This window comes from Oryctolagus cuniculus, chromosome 17 (assembly GCF_964237555.1).
Source record: "Oryctolagus cuniculus chromosome 17, mOryCun1.1, whole genome shotgun sequence".
Taxonomy (NCBI): Eukaryota; Metazoa; Chordata; class Mammalia; order Lagomorpha; family Leporidae; genus Oryctolagus; species Oryctolagus cuniculus.
The window spans coordinates 2042849-2057273 of NC_091448.1; the positions used below are offsets into that span (position 1 = coordinate 2042849).

Sequence of the window (14425 nt, forward strand, 5' to 3'; positions counted from 1 at the left end):
TTCTGATTCTAGAATATTCTAACTTTATTATAATGATATTCTAATTAGCACCGGGGCTGAGGTGGTCCCATCTCTGCAGGGCCCACCTCCGATGGACAGACACGCAGCCCTGGGGACAGGGGTCCAGCGGCGGCCACCACAGACCAGCGGGGATGGTTTCCGTGTTTTTACAAGGAGCATTCGTGGTTGGTACAAAAATTCCAGAGCCGTTACTTCATTAAAAACCACAATTATGTTCACACCGAGGCTCGACCTCGCCTGGCACAGCCTGGTGTCTCCACCGACATAGTGGACGCCGCGTCCAGATCAGATGTGGCCGAGACGCCCACCCTCCCACCACACCTGCCCAGCCGGGGCCTGGGGAGAGGGCAGGAATCCCAGAGCTCCCACGGGCTCCAGGCCCTGGCCCCGCCCATACCAGGAGGCCCCGCCCCCTGTGTTCTCAGTGGTCAGTCCTGCTGGGCTCTCCCCAGAAAGGTCCATGCCCAGGCCATGCCCACAGACACCCCTGGTCCTCACTGGGGCCCCCAGGCTCCCCCGCCCTCCACAGAGTCACTGTGCAGCCTCGGGGGCTATCAGATGGTGTCCAGCATCCACTCACGGGAGAGAACCTCCCAGGATGCCCCGCAAACCCCGAGCGCCCCATCAGGCCTTCAGGAGGGCAGCCCTGAGTTCAGGGACGGGGTCCTCACTGCCGTTGTAGGGCTGGGTCCCCGCCTCTTGTTCCAGAAATTTTTCTGCAGAAAATACAAGTTTTCCAGGCAGAAGTGGGGATGGGTGAGGTCACAGAATGGCTAAGGCGGGAGTGTCCGGTCCACGCAGGGCCCCAGCGAGGTCGCCTGGGGCATCGGAGGTTTCCCTGGGACTCAGGGGCCCCCCCGCCGCGGGCCGCCCACCCTGCTCACGCCAGCACTCGGCGGGGAGGCCCAGGAACCAGAGGCAGACACTCCTGCCAGATTCCACACACAGCAACACCCACTTATGGCAGCAGGCATCAGACGGGTGGGTCGTGAGGGTGAGGGAATATTCTAGAATGATGGACACGCTCTATCTGGCCTTGATGGTGGACGCACGGTGTCTGAGCTCAAGCTCGGCTCCCTTCCTCGGCACCCACACCGCTAGGGAGACGGAGGGCCCCGGCCTCCCCAGGGCCACGCCGGCTGCTCAGGGCATGGCCTCAGCCAGGGGCAGAGCCGGCGCTCGCTGCACTCAGAGCGCAGACGCGGCTCCGGCTCGGTCCACCTGCTTCCCGTCCTCCCACTCCCGACCTGCTCTGCTCCACCGGGTCCCTTGGGTGTGGACCTGCTGCCCACCCCCCACCCCTGCACCCACCTGCCTCCTCCAGGGTGGAGAAGTACTGGAACCCTTCCAAGTCAGCACACAGCAGGACACGCAGCACGGGGACCTGCGGGCACACGCAGCGCCGTGCAGGCGGAGTGGAGGGGCTGCTTGCGTGCCCTGGGGTGGGGGGCAGGGCCGCCCCTCCCCACCACACAGAGGAGGAGGGGAAGGCTGGTGGGGACAGGAACGGCCTCGTGGAGGCAGAGGTGGGGCCAGGCCCCGGCCCCCGGGGGCCACGCCAGTTACTGACCTGCAGGCCCAGGAAGACTAGGCGGACGCCCCGCCTGCGGAAGTCCTCCACCAGCTCGCCAAGCCCGAGCACGGCCGTGTAGTCCACGCTGCAGACGTGGGTGCAGTCCAGGATGGCGCAGCGCGGCGGGGATGCTGGGGAGACAGGCGAGGCGGCCTGGGGAGGCGGCTCCGGCCGAGGGCAGGACGCAGAGGAGTGCCCGTCCTCGGGGCTGTCACCAGCAGGGCAGCGAGACCGGACGAGACACCCCAGACACGGGTGCCCAGATGCCCCACGGCCTTTGTCACGGCGGGTGGCGGGGCACAGGGACCCCGACCCGGAGCCTGAACCTCGTGGATCTGAGCAGGAGCCAGGCTCCCATCTGCCGAGGGCTGGGCCTCGCTCAGGGTCCTGAAGGGGCCAGGTCGGGGATGCGGGGGGCGGGGGGGCCACGTACCTCTCAGGGCCCGGTTCAGTATCGCCTCCCGCAGGGCCTCGACTGCCGGGAAGTGCAGGCCGCTGGCCGGCTGCAGGACAAGAACAGGCTCCTCCGACACCTGCGGACGATGGAAGGGAGCGGGGAGTCCTGCAGGCCCAGGCCAGGCTTGCCCTCACCCGGCGGGACACTCCCGGGTGCTGGGGGACGGGACCACCAGCGGTCCCCCCCCCCCCAGCCACAAGTGAGAAGTGACCGCTCAGCTCCTGCACCTCCCACGACCGGGATCGCTCTGCGAGCAGACGCGGAGCGAGCCTCGCCCTGCCGGGCCGTGGCCGGTACCTGGGTCTCAGGCCGGGCCACAGAGTGCAGGAGGATGAGCACAGACACCAGGGTGCCCGCCAGGATGCCGTACTGCACCTCCCAGAAACACAGCAGGAAGGTCACGCACAGGGGCAGCAGGTCCAGCCCTGGGGGTGCAGAGGGGGCGCCTTTGGCTCGGCTGCCAGCTCTCCCAGCCCTCCCGACCTGCAGCCCGCGGGACGCCCTCCTGTCCCCACACGCGGGGCACGGGCAGTCAGGGACCCCGAGCGGCCCGCAGGGGAGGGACCTCCTGGTCCGAGCTGAGCAGCAGTGAGAGCAGGGCTGGGCCCCAGGGAGGGCAGACAGAGTGTGGCCTGAGAAGCGGGGTGCCCTCAGTGTCCGGGGACCCCGTGCCCCCTGGCCCCACCAAGGACTCCCATACTCTTCACGCGCCACAGCGTCCCGAAGATCCTGGTGTCGAACAGCGGGGCCACGGCCACGATGATGACGGCGGCCAGCGCGGCCTTGGGGATGTAGTAGAAGAGCGGGGTCAGGCAGCCCAGCGCCAGCAGCACTAGCACACCTGTGGGCGGGGGAGGCGGCAGCTCGAGGGGCCTCGCCGGGAGGGGGCGGGTGGGGAGCCGAGCCCCAAAGCAGGCTTGGAGGCCTGACCTGCAGGGGTCCCGCTAACTACGCTCCCCTCCCTCCCACAGGGGGACACCTGGGGCTCACCGGTCACCAGCCCCCCTGCTGGGGTGCACACCCCCGACTGGGCATTCACAGCTGTCCTGGAAGGTAACACACGTGCCCGTCAATCGCTGGCAGCCCCAGGAGAGGCGGCGGGACCCTCTGTCCACTCAGCCGGGCCAATCGCCCCACCAGACGGGGCCGCAGGTGGGGGCGGGAAGAACTTCGGGGGTCTCAGAGCGGTGCCCGACCTGCCCGGTTCCACCCTGCTCCAAAAAGCCGCAAGTGGGGCCGGCGCTGTGGCTCAGCGGGTGAAGCCACTCGGCATCTCATGTGGGCACCGGTTCAAGTCCCGGCTGCTCCGCTTCCTGGGAAAGCAGTAGAAGACGGCCAAGTCCTTGGGCCCCTGCACCCGCGTGAGAGACCAGGAAGAAGCTCCTGGCTCCTGGCTTCAGATCCGCACAGCTCCAGCCGTTGCAGCCAATTGGGGAGTGAACCAGCAGATGGAAGACCTTTCTCTCTTTCTCTCTCTCTCTCTCTCTCTCTGCCTCTCCTCTCTGTGTAACTCTGACTTTCAAATAAATAAATAAATCTTCAAATAAATAAATCTTTAAAAAGAAAAAACTGTAGATGTTGCTTTTCACCGATTCTAAGAACACGAGTGAGCACACACAGGCCCGGACGACCTGGCCCTGCTCTGTGCTTCCCCTGGTGGGTGGGGCCGCTCCCCGGCGGGGGCGGGGTCCCGGGACCAGGCGCTGGGGGGTGGGGGTCCCGCCTTCCAGCCACAGCTCGCCCCACCTTCTGCATGACCCGAGCGGTCTGGGCTTGACCCCAGGCCCAGCCTGCCAGGGCAGAGCCACCGTCCTGCCAGTCTCGCACCAGGATGCACCAGAACTTTCTAGAAACGAAGTGCAGCGCCAGAAGCCAGAGGCCACCCTGAAGGCAAGTCTGCAGGCCCCTCCTGCCGCCTCTGGGTCACAGGAAGCCAGGCAGACCCCCGGCCGAGGTGCTGCGGCAGGCACGGAGCAGGAGGGGCTCAGACACTCACCGTCCAAAGCTGCCCGTGACAGGGTAGGACGAGACGAGGGAGCCCAGCACGTTGGTGAGGCCTGGGGAGAGAGCAGAGAGGAGGGAGCACGAGGCAGAAGTGGGGGAGGCGGGGCCGGAGGGGTGGGGGGGGGGGCGTGCGCCTGGCGCTTGTCCTTTAAGGGGAGAGAGAGCAAGACACGATGCTGAGGTGGGCTCCAGCTGTACAAACCCGGGCCTTCCCAGAGACAGAGATGCCCCGCCCAGAAGGGGGAGGTGCCAGGGCCCTGCCCAGCGAGCTCAGTGGACAGCAGCACCAACCGCACCGCACAGGCCCCTCTCAGCACCCCTCCTGCCTGCGGGAGGCCGGCCAGGGCGCGGGTCAGGAACCGTCCCCCGAGGTGGGGACAGCGGCACCGACCGCACCGCACCAGGCCCCTCTCAACACTCCTCCTGCCCATGGGAGGCCGGCCAGGGCACGGGGACAGGAACCGTCCCCCGAGGTGGGGACAGTAGCACTGACTGCACCGCACAGGCCCCTCTCAGCACCCCTCCTGCCTGTGTGAGGCCGGCCAGGGCTCGGGGACAGGAACTGTCCCCCGAGGTGCTGTGACCACTCTGCACGGAACCCAGGCCCACGGCGTGGCCTGGCTGGGAGAACGGAGGTGAATCCTTGGCGTCCATGGGGCCACTCCGTGACCCCTGCCCCAGCGGTCACGGGCTCGAGGCCTGCTCTCCACAGAGCCCGAGGCGGGCTCCTCCCAGCACAGGCGCTGACCGGTTGCACGGCGGAGCCCGGGATCCTCGGATGTGGTGGCCGAGCAGTGACCTCAGCCGCATCCGATGACCCTTGCTCAGCAATGGGCCTGGCACTGTGTGGCCGGGGGGCAGGGAGACCCCTCGGGCCGGCGGGGGTACGGCCCACTTTGGACCAGGGGACCCCGGATCCACTCTCCGACCTCAGCTTGACAGGGCTGGGTCCCGGAAGCCGCTCACCGCTCACAGAGCAGTGCCAGCCTGGCAGCCAGGGCAGTCCGTGCTCCGAGACACCACGGGCCTCCGCCTGCGGTGCGCCGTTCCTGGGAAAGCCAGACGCCGCCCATCAACAGGGCACTGCTCAAACTGAACAAGGGCTGGCGTCCGGCACTGCGGCCAAGGCCACCTGTGGGCCTGCGTCCCATGTTCAAGTGCTGGGTTCAAGCCCGGCTCCACTTTCAATTCCAGCTTCTTACTAACGTGCACCCTGGGAGGCAGCTGGTGACGGTTCAAGAAGGTGGGCACTGCCGCCCACGGGGAGACCCAGACCCCCGACTCCTGGCTCCGCCCTGGCCCAGCCCCGGCTGCTGCGGGCATTCGGGGAGTGAACCAGTGGACGGCAGATCTCCGCCTGTCTGCGTCACCGCCTCTCAAATAACGACACAGCGACCAACCTGGCAGAGTCCCTGACCCGCCCCCCACCTGCAGGAAGGCCACAGCACGACCAGGAGGCTCAGCCACAGCCTTCAGACCTCTGACCTCTGACCCCGGCAGCACCGCCCGGAGGCGGCCACTCAGGTGTCCCCTGGTATCGACCGAGGCCACACTACAGGGTCTGGCACACAGCAGGTGCCCAGCAGGTGGGCCTGGGTCCCAGCTCCCTAGTCGTAGGGATCACGCAGAACCCTCTGGAGGCCTGGGGATGAGCCCGCAGCAGCGTCTCAAAGCCCCCCCGGGGGGCCCTCCCCACTCCTGCACGGAGCAACGCAGAGAGGCCCAGCGAGCCCCCGCCCGCCTCACCGATGGCCAGCAGCTCCTGGTTGGTGTCGATGCGGTAACTGTTCTGTGAGGCTGGAGGAGGAAGCGTAGGAACACCGTCACCGGCTGCACCGGCGAGAGTCACCTGAACAGGTGACACAGCTGCACACACAGCGCCAGCTCGCAACGGCAGGGAGCAGGCGCACGGGAGAGCACGGGTAGAGGCCGGCGCCGCGGTTCACTAGGCTAATTCTCCACCTGCGGCGCCAGCACCCTGGGTTCTAGTCCCGGTCGGGGCGCCGGTTCTGTCCCGGTTGCTCCTCTTCCAGTCCAGCTCTCTGCTGTGGCCCGGGAGTGCAGTGGAGGATGGCCCAAGTGCTTGGGCCCTGCACCCCATGGGAGACCAGGATAGCACCTGGCTCCTGCTTTCGGATCTGCGCAGCACACAGGCCATAGCGGCCATTTGGGGGGTGAACCAAGAGAAGGAAGACCTTTCTCTCTGTCTCTCTCTCTCTCTCTCTCACTGTCTAACTCCGCCTGTCAAAAAAATAAATAAAAAGTTAAATTAAAAAAAAAAGAGCACGGGTAGAGCACAGGCCGGGTGGGGGGCTGCCCTCATCCCGTGAGCTCCAGGTCACGGTTTCCAGGCTGGGGAGGCTCTGTGCTGGCTCAGCACCCCGATCCAAAAACCCACACCCTCTCTAGGCACCCGAGAGTTTCAGGGTTGGGAGGGTGTTGGGTTTCCAGATTGGGGACGCTCACCCTCCGTGCACACTTGTGTACACACGCGCACGTGTGTTTGTTTGAAAGGCAGAGTCACAGAGAGTGAGATCTTCCATCTGCTGGTTCACTCAGCAAGTGGCTGCTACAGCCAGGCCAAAGCCGGGAGCCAGGAGCTCCACGCGATCTCCCACGCGGGTGCAGGGGCCCCAGGACTCGGGCCGTCTCCTGCTGCTTTCCCGGGTGCATTAGCAGGGAGCTGGATTGGAAGTGGCATGGCCGGGGCTTGAACTCGCGCCCACATGGATTACCAGCATCGCAGGTGGTGGCTTTACCCACTAAGCCACAGCACCAGCCCCCTGCACATATGTTTTAAAACGTGAGCAAACATTGCTTACAAAGGAGTTCATACTTTAGGGGCTGGCGCTGTGGGACAATGGGTTAAAGCCCTGGCCTGCAGTGCTGGCATCCCATATGGGTGCCGATTCTAGTCCGGGCTGCTCCACTTCCCATCCAGCTCCCTGCTGTGGCCTGGGAAAGCAGTAGAAGATGACCCAAGTCCTTAGGCCCTGCACTCATGTGGGAGACCTGGAAGAAGCTCCTGGCTCCTGGCTTCAGATTGGTGCAGACCCAGCCATTGTGGCCATTTGGGGAGTGAACCAGCAGGTGGAAAATCTCTCTGTGTCTCTCCCTCTCTCTGCAGATCTTTCAAATAAATAAGTAGTTTTAAAAAGATTCAAAACTTAAAACTTAGAGCAGATAAAAGTAGGCAAGAAAGCAGGTGAACCAGCAGGCCAGGTAGCAAAGCCCAAGCCCAGGGGTGAGAACACTGGGCAGGGCAGGGCAGGGGCCTGGGCGTCCTGCTGGGCACAGGGCATGGGGGTCCTGCAGGGTGGGGGCAGTGGGTGTTGTGCTGGGCACAGGGCATGGGGACCCTGCAGGGCGGGGGCGTGGGCAGTGGGAGTCCTGCTGGGCACGGGGCATGGGGGTCCTGCAGGGCGGGGGCGTGGGCGTCCTGCTGGGCACGGGGTCTGGGGACCCTGCAGGGCGGGGGCGTGGGCAGTGGGCGTCCTGCTGGGCACAGGGCATGGGGGTCCTGCAGGGCGGGGGCGTGGGCAGTGGGTGTTGTGCTGGTGGGGCTGTGGGGACCCAGCAAGGCGGGGGGTGGGCAGTGGGCGTCCTGAGTGTGGGGTCTGGGGACCCTGCAGGGCGGGGGCAGTGGGCGCCCTGCTGGGCACAGGGCATGGGGGTCCTGCAGGGTGGGGGCGTGGGCAGTGGGCGTCCTGCTGGGCACGGGGCATGGGGGTCCTGCAGGGCAGGGGCGTGGGCGTCCTGCTGGGCACGGGGCATGGGGACCCTGCAGGGCGGGGGCGTGGGTGTCCTACTGGGCACAGGGTATGGGGGTCCTGCAGGGTGGGGGCAGTGGGTGTTGTGCTGGGTGGGGCTGTGGGGACCCAGCAGGGCAGGGGGTGGGCGGTGGGCGTCCTGCTGGGCACAGGGCATGGGGACCCTGCAGGGCAGGGGCGTGGGCAGTGGGTGTTGTGCTGGGTGGGGCGTGGGGACCTGGTGGGGCTGTGGGGACCCAGCAAGGCAGGGGTGGGTGGTGGGCGTCCTGCTGGGTGTGGGGCTTGGGGACTCTGCAGGGCAGGGCATGGGCGTCTCACCAAAGGCTTTGGCCACTGCGATGCTCTCCAGGAGGCCTACCAGGGGCACCACAGCCAGCCCAGCCCCCATGTCCTGAGAGAAGACAGGGACAGGATGAGCGGCTTTCCCGACGCGGGAAGCAGAGCACGGGTCTAGTCAGGCAGAGGCGCGGTCACAGCAGCGACCACCGCTCCCCGCGTCCAACCAGAGCCAGCGCACCCACCCCGCCCCCCTGGGCTCCCGCAGGTCTATCCCCAGCTCCCAGCCAGGACAAACACCCCGGGGCCTGGGGCAGTCAGACGCCCCCTGCTGAGCACGGGGCAGTCCCACCTGCACTCGGCCCCCCACACCCATCAGGCAGGGGGCTCACGCTGTCCCGGTTCCCATCCCTGCCCACCTGCACCATCTCGACGAAGGAGACTGTCCTGTTGGCAGTGGTCACCCAGAAGGGAGGGAGTCGCACTGGAGGGAGCCCTTCGGCCGTCTCTCCGGTGAGGACGAAAGGCTGGTGTCCGGTCAGCTCGAAGGAGTACGCGACCAGGGCAGCACAGGAGACCACCAGGGCGTTGCGGGCTGGGACGGGGGAGGCTCCGGTGAAGCCCGGCCCAGCGGGCACGGCCCCCTGGGAGCCACACTCGCCTCCCCCGCCTTCCCGTCACGCCCTCCTCCTTAGGCAGGGCAGCTCTGGGCACCCCCGGCAACCACAGCACAGGACGCAGGGAGCCGATGGCCTCGCCGTGGCCCCTGCAGCCCGCCCAGGGCCTCCCCGGCAGCCTCTTCTCACCGTGACCCTGGCTGCAGACGCCCGCCCAGAGCAGAGCTTTCCCCCGTAAGTGCACAATCAGAACAGAACCCTGGGGGGCTGGCGCGGTGGGTAAAGCCGACGCCGACCATGCCAGCATCCCATACAGGTGCCGGTTCAAGTCCCGGCTAATCCACTTCCCACCCAGCTCCCTGCTAATGCACCTGGGAGAGCAGCAAATGGCCCAAGTGCTTGGGCCCCTGCACCCATGTGGGAGACCAGGAAGAAGCTCCTGGCTCCTGGCTTCGGTCTGGCCCAACCCGGGAGTGAAGCAGCGGATGGAAGACCTCTCTGTAACTCTGAGCTTCAAATACATAAGTAAATCTTCAAAAAAAAAAAAAAAACAAAACAAAAAGAAAGAAAAGAAAGAGGAACAGAACCTCTGGCCCCAGGGACTGATCTCTCGCCACCCTCAGCACTGCCCACGTGGGGGGCGGGGCCTCCCCGAATGGTTCCCCCGGGGAGCGAGATGGCCTCTGCTGAGGGCTTACTGCACACAGACCCCCAGTTCTCCCAGCGCCCAGGCCGTGCCCTGGGGGCCCCCCAGAGCCCGGGGGCACGCTGAGAAGACCCCTCACCTGTCGCGGCCGTCCACACCAGCCCGTGGCTGAGCCGCACCCGGAGGGGCATCCCGGGGTACACGGGGGGCATGTGGTCCCGCATCAGCTTCAGGGCGACCAGCAGCAGCATGCACGCCAGGCCCAGGACGGCGTCCCCCACCCTGCAGGCAGAGGGCGCTCTCGCTGCTTTTCCTGCCTCCCCCAGGCTGTCGGCATCCCTACTCCATCCCTCAGGCGGGGCAGGACTGGGAGTCGAGAGCCCAGGGCTGCCACCAGCCTGTGTTTTCCACACCGTGGGTCTCGGGACTACAGATGCCCCTGTCTGCTCAGAAAGACTTTGGATTGGGTGGGGTCCTTCCACCTCCCCCCCCAGGAGGCTGCCCCCAGCCCCAGCAGGCAGGGAAGCTGCCAGTTCCTGGCTCCATTCATCCGGGCACCCCCAGCTCCAGATCAGAGGGCAGGACGAGATGGCCCAGTCACCCCCTTTCTTTCAGGCATCAGCACCAGGACCCCCTGGGCGCAGGGAGGTAGGAGAGGGAGAAACCCCCTCCCCGTGGCTGCTGGTTTAAACCCTCCGAGGGGGCGCTTCCTGCAGGCACTCCGGGCCCTCCGGCTCTTGTCAGGCTCCAGCTGCCCACTCCGTGGCCTCGGGCGAGACGGGCGCCTGCTCCTCCCTTCGGCCCACTCCTCCCAGGAGCGAGGGCGTCCAGGCCCTCGGGCTCCCCTGGGCAGAGCTGCTCAGGCTCAGGGCACACAGGAGCCACCTGGGCCCGGTTAAAACGCTGCCCCTGACTCGAGTCTGTCCTTCCGACCCGCGCCCGGGTGACGGACGGTGCTGCTTTGGCCCCAGAAGGGAGGCCACAGGGCGGGGGCGGGGCCGCAGGTACCTGGTCTCCCCAATGCTGAGGAAGGTGCGGTACACCTGCAGGAAAAACTGCCTGGGGATGTCCTGCAGTCCCAGGAGGTTCTGTCGGGACAGAGTTCCGGTCAGCTTCCCGGCCCTCCTTCCTGCCCTCTGCCCTGGAGCCCGACCCCGACCCAGGGCCTCCTGGGCTCTCCGACCCCACCTGGCCAAGCCCAAAGCAAGGCAGCCACGTATGGTGGCCGGCATCCGTGAGAGCAGACGGATGTGAGAGGCAGCGCCCAGCCACTGAGACTGGGTGTGCGAGCCGACCACGCTCAACAGGCTGCCCTGAGCGGCAGGGGGCGGTCAGCAAGGGCGGGGTGCCGTCCGTGCTCAGCCTGGGGTCTGCAAGGGAGCGGGACCCAGGTCTTCCTCCCCCTCCTGTTCTGCTGGACAAAGGGCACGCGGGGTGTGACACAGGTGCGATTCCTCCCGAGTGTCCACTGCCCCGTGTTACCAGGCCGGGGAGCCCACTCGGCTTTGGGCAGACAGGATTCTCTTGGGGTGCCTTCCTTGGGGGGAGGCCGGGACCCCCTGGAAAGTTGCTGGGGTATGGGCAGGACTGGCTGCCGAGGCTGCTCCTCTCCTCTCTGCAGCCCCCCACCCACGCTGGTCTTTGGCTTCCTCCAGCCCCTCCCCCCCCCACGCTGGTCTCTGGCCCCTCCCCTCACACGCTGGTCTCTGGCTTCCTCCGCCCCCCTCCCACGCTGGTCTCTGGCCCCTCCCCCCACATGCTGGTCTCTGGCTTCCTCCGCCCCCCCCCACGCTGGTCTCTGGCTTCCTCCGTCCCCCCCCCATGCTGGTCTCTGGCTTCCTCCATCCCCCCCCCCACGCTGGTCTCTGGCTTCCTCCATCCCCCCCCCACGCTGGTCTCTGGCTTCCTCCGTCCCCCCCCCACGCTGGTCTCTGGCTTCCTCCGCCCCCCCCCCCCACGCTGGTCTCTGGCTTTCTCCCTGACAGCAAGAGTGAAACCCACGGGGGTTCAGCCCGGTGTGGTGCGCAGTGAGCGTGCAGAACTGGCCAGCTGCAGACACACGGGCTCAGCTGCCTCCACCAGGGACCCCGCCCAGACCCACCTGCAGCCCAGGCAGCCTCGCGGGGGGGTGGGAGGGGGCCCCGAGGCGGGGGTGAGGCCCCCTCTGTGGAGCTGCCCCCCCTGCCTGCATGTGTGTCACCCACCCCCTCCACCCACGTGGAGTAAGTGACCCTGCCTGCCCTCGCTCTTCTCATGGGCGCCTCACCGAGAAACCCAGCAGGAATCGGACGAAGCGTAAAACGTCACCCCACCGAGCGCTCACGGACACCGTTTGCTTGTGGGACTCCCGGCAGGGTGAGGCCGGGGTCGTGTGCGCACAAAGCTGGCCGGACGGCACCACCAGGGAAGGCACCGGGCACCGGCAACAACGCGGGCAAGGGCAGGGCTGTGGTGGCCGCCCCCAAACTCCCTGCTGTAAAATCTGACCCTCACGCGACACCTCCCAGAAGGGGCTTGTGAGTGACAGAGGACCCAGGAGAGACCGCGTGAGCCTCGACCCACAGAGGCCATGACCCTCCACCAGCCACAAACATCAGGGTCACAGAGGCCCAGCTCCCGGCCACGTCTGGGTGACGCCACGTGTGGGCACCGGGCCTACCTTGATCTGCCCGAAGCCGATGGTGACGGCGGCAGCAGAGGTAAAGCCTTTGATGACTGGGCAGGAGATGAAGTCCAGCAGGAAGCCTGGCCGGCCAGGAGGGGACACTAAGCCGCTTCCAGCTCCACCCAGCTCCAGGGCAGGGTAGACATGGCTCTGGGAGCAGTGGTGTGGTGGGGGGGAGGGCTGGGGGGCACGGACTGATGAGCAACGCAGCCTATCTGGGCTGCCGTTTGGGGGCAGGGAGGGAGACCCGGGTCCGAGGCCCTGGTCACTCTGCCATGTGTGCCGGGCTCTCAGCTAGAGAGAGGGCTGGGGGCCCCCACCCCCGACACGCACACAGGGACAGCCCTCGGGATGCAGAGCGGGAGGGCGGGGGCACCCCCAGAGGCGGGCGCCTGGGCAGGAAGGCAGAGTCTCACCCAAGCACAGGAGGCCCATGGCCAGCTGGATGCACCCGGACAGGAAGGCCAGCAGCACGGCGTAGGCGGGCTCGTGGAAGGTGTAGAAGGACACCAGCAGGGACATGATGGCCGTGGGGCCCAGGGTCACGTCCCGCGAGGTGCCCAGGACGACGTACACGAAGCATCCCATGAAGGCGGAGTAGAGGCCGTACTGCGGGGACAGGCGGCGGTGAGCGCCCCAGGCCTGCGGCCGGGCACGGGCCCCTTCTCTTAGCCACCACGGTGGACCTGCTTCTCCCTCCCGGAGCGCACCCGGGGCAGGCGTAGGGGGCCAGTGCGCAAAGGCCTCAATGCGTATGTCACCGTCTCAAGGTCACCCTGAGTCGCCTCGCTGACCCAGAACCAGCTCAGCACCGGTGACAAGGAGGTGACTCCCGCCCAAGGCAGTCACAAGCTTCGGATCATAAACCAAGGTTCCTCGGGCCCCAGGCTGGACCCTGGGGCGGCTGAAGGTACCTGGAACCGGTGGCGTGCTACTGTGCTGGGGCCAGGCGCTGGGGCCAGACCGTGGGGAGGGGACCGGGCAGCGCCTCACCTGGGGAGGGAGTCCGGCCACTTCAGCATAGGCCAGCGCCTGGGGAATGACTGTGAGTCCCACGGACAGCCCGGCGATGAAGTCCATCTTCAGCCACTGCACAGAGTACCGGGGCAGCCAGGCCAGGAGCGGCAGCCTCCGCCGCACCGCGCCGGGGGAGCAGCAGCAGGGGTGGGGGGCCATGCTGGAGCTGGCACCGCAGGGGGCTTCTGTAGGGCGGGCCTGGGGGCATGGACCAGGGCCTGGGTTTCAGAGAACCCAGCAACACCAGGTGTCTCCCCCACCCTGCCCCAGGGGACCCAGAAGACTTAAAGCCCCCAGGCTAGAGAGGACGCCAGCCACCTGTGCAGAGGGAGCCCTGACCCCCACCATGTGCAGCCCCGAATCCCACCTGCCCACAGCTGCGGGCCTCTCCCTCCACACCAGGGTTCACAGGTAGGAACCTGCACAAACTAATCACACCCAGGTCGCTCCCGCCTCAGCCCTCCCGGATGTAACAGACGAGCAGCGCAGGGCGAGCCAGGGCCCCGGGGCAGCCCAGCCTCACCCAGCTGCCCAGAGCCTGTGCGTGTGTCGGGGTGCGGGTACCAGGGGGCCCCCGAGGAACCCGGGGAGTCCCGAGTCGAGGGCGGACTGCGGCCCTGGAGGGGGTCTTACCCGGCGCCCACCTGTGGCTCTCGACGCCCCCAGGCGCCCGGGAGAGCATCAGTCCCCCACCCCCCACCGCGCGCCTCTGGTTCAGGTGCTCAGCACCCTCGGGGTCCTGGCGGCCCCGGCGCCCGCCCGCCCCGGGCCGCCCTTCCCGCCCCTGCCCCCCGCGTTACTGCTCCGGGCAAACTCCACTCCGGACGGCGCCGCCGGCCCAGGGCCTTGCGGACGCGGTGCGGGTCCCCGCAGGCGGTGGGGGCCCCCACGGAAAGCACCACGTCCCCGGCGAGCCCGCACCGGCCCGGACCACCTCCCACTCCCGGGGTCTGCTCCCCTCTCGGCGCGGGCCACGGACTCACCCCCGCCCCGGCACCGCAGCCCGGTCCGCAGGAATCACTGCCCGAGGGGAGCGGGGCGGGGCCTTGGAGCACGTGACCGGGGGCGTGGCCGAGCCGGAGCCCCGGGGCTCGAAGAGGCGGGGCTTTGGCGCACGTGACGCGGGGGCGTGGCCGGGCCCGGGCCGGAGTCGCCGCCGCGGTCGCCATGCCCAGCCTGTGGTCGGCGTGCTGCGCGCTGCTTCTCTCGCTGGGGTTGTGCCGGGCGCGTCCTCGGAGCGCGCTGCTCATCCTCGGTGAGTGTGGGCAGCCCGCGGTCAGCCCTCTGCGGACAGCTGCTGTCCCCCGCGCCGGCCGCCCCGCCCTGCGGCCCGACCCCCTGCAGCTCTTGGCTTGAGTCCGCCGGCGGGGGTCCCCTCC

The 14425-nt window shown here is 67.6% G+C and overlaps 1 protein-coding gene across 1 annotated transcript; it reads right to left on the reverse strand.

The window, feature by feature from the left end:
- Positions 1-14311, reverse strand: SLC26A11 (solute carrier family 26 member 11). The gene is made up of 17 exons (XM_051830480.2): positions 14030-14311; positions 13023-13244; positions 12446-12638; positions 12024-12109; positions 10373-10452; positions 9504-9646; positions 8521-8696; positions 8144-8216; positions 5802-5852; positions 4048-4108; positions 3042-3097; positions 2752-2892; positions 2349-2476; positions 2028-2127; positions 1592-1725; positions 1333-1405; positions 1-737 (listed from the first exon to the last, which is right to left on the reverse strand). The coding sequence occupies exons 1-17, from the start codon at positions 14294-14296 to the stop codon at positions 646-648; spliced, it is 2076 nt and encodes a 691-aa protein (XP_051686440.2). The 5' UTR covers positions 14297-14311; the 3' UTR covers positions 1-645.
- Between the last annotated feature and the right edge of the window lie 114 nt (positions 14312-14425).

Excerpts from the sequence above, each read along its gene's own strand:
- SLC26A11 (XM_051830480.2), bottom strand. The coding sequence starts at position 14,296 with ATGAGCAGCGCGCTCCGAGGACGCGCCCGGCACAACCCCAGCGAGAGA. Across the intron at positions 8,217-8,520 it reads CCTTCGTCGAGATGGTGCAG|GACATGGGGGCTGGGCTGGC; the intron begins GTGGGCAGGGAT and ends GTCTTCTCTCAG. Across the intron at positions 3,098-4,047 it reads GTCACGGGCAGCTTTGGACG|GACAGCTGTGAATGCCCAGT; the intron begins GTGAGTGTCTGA and ends GTTACCTTCCAG.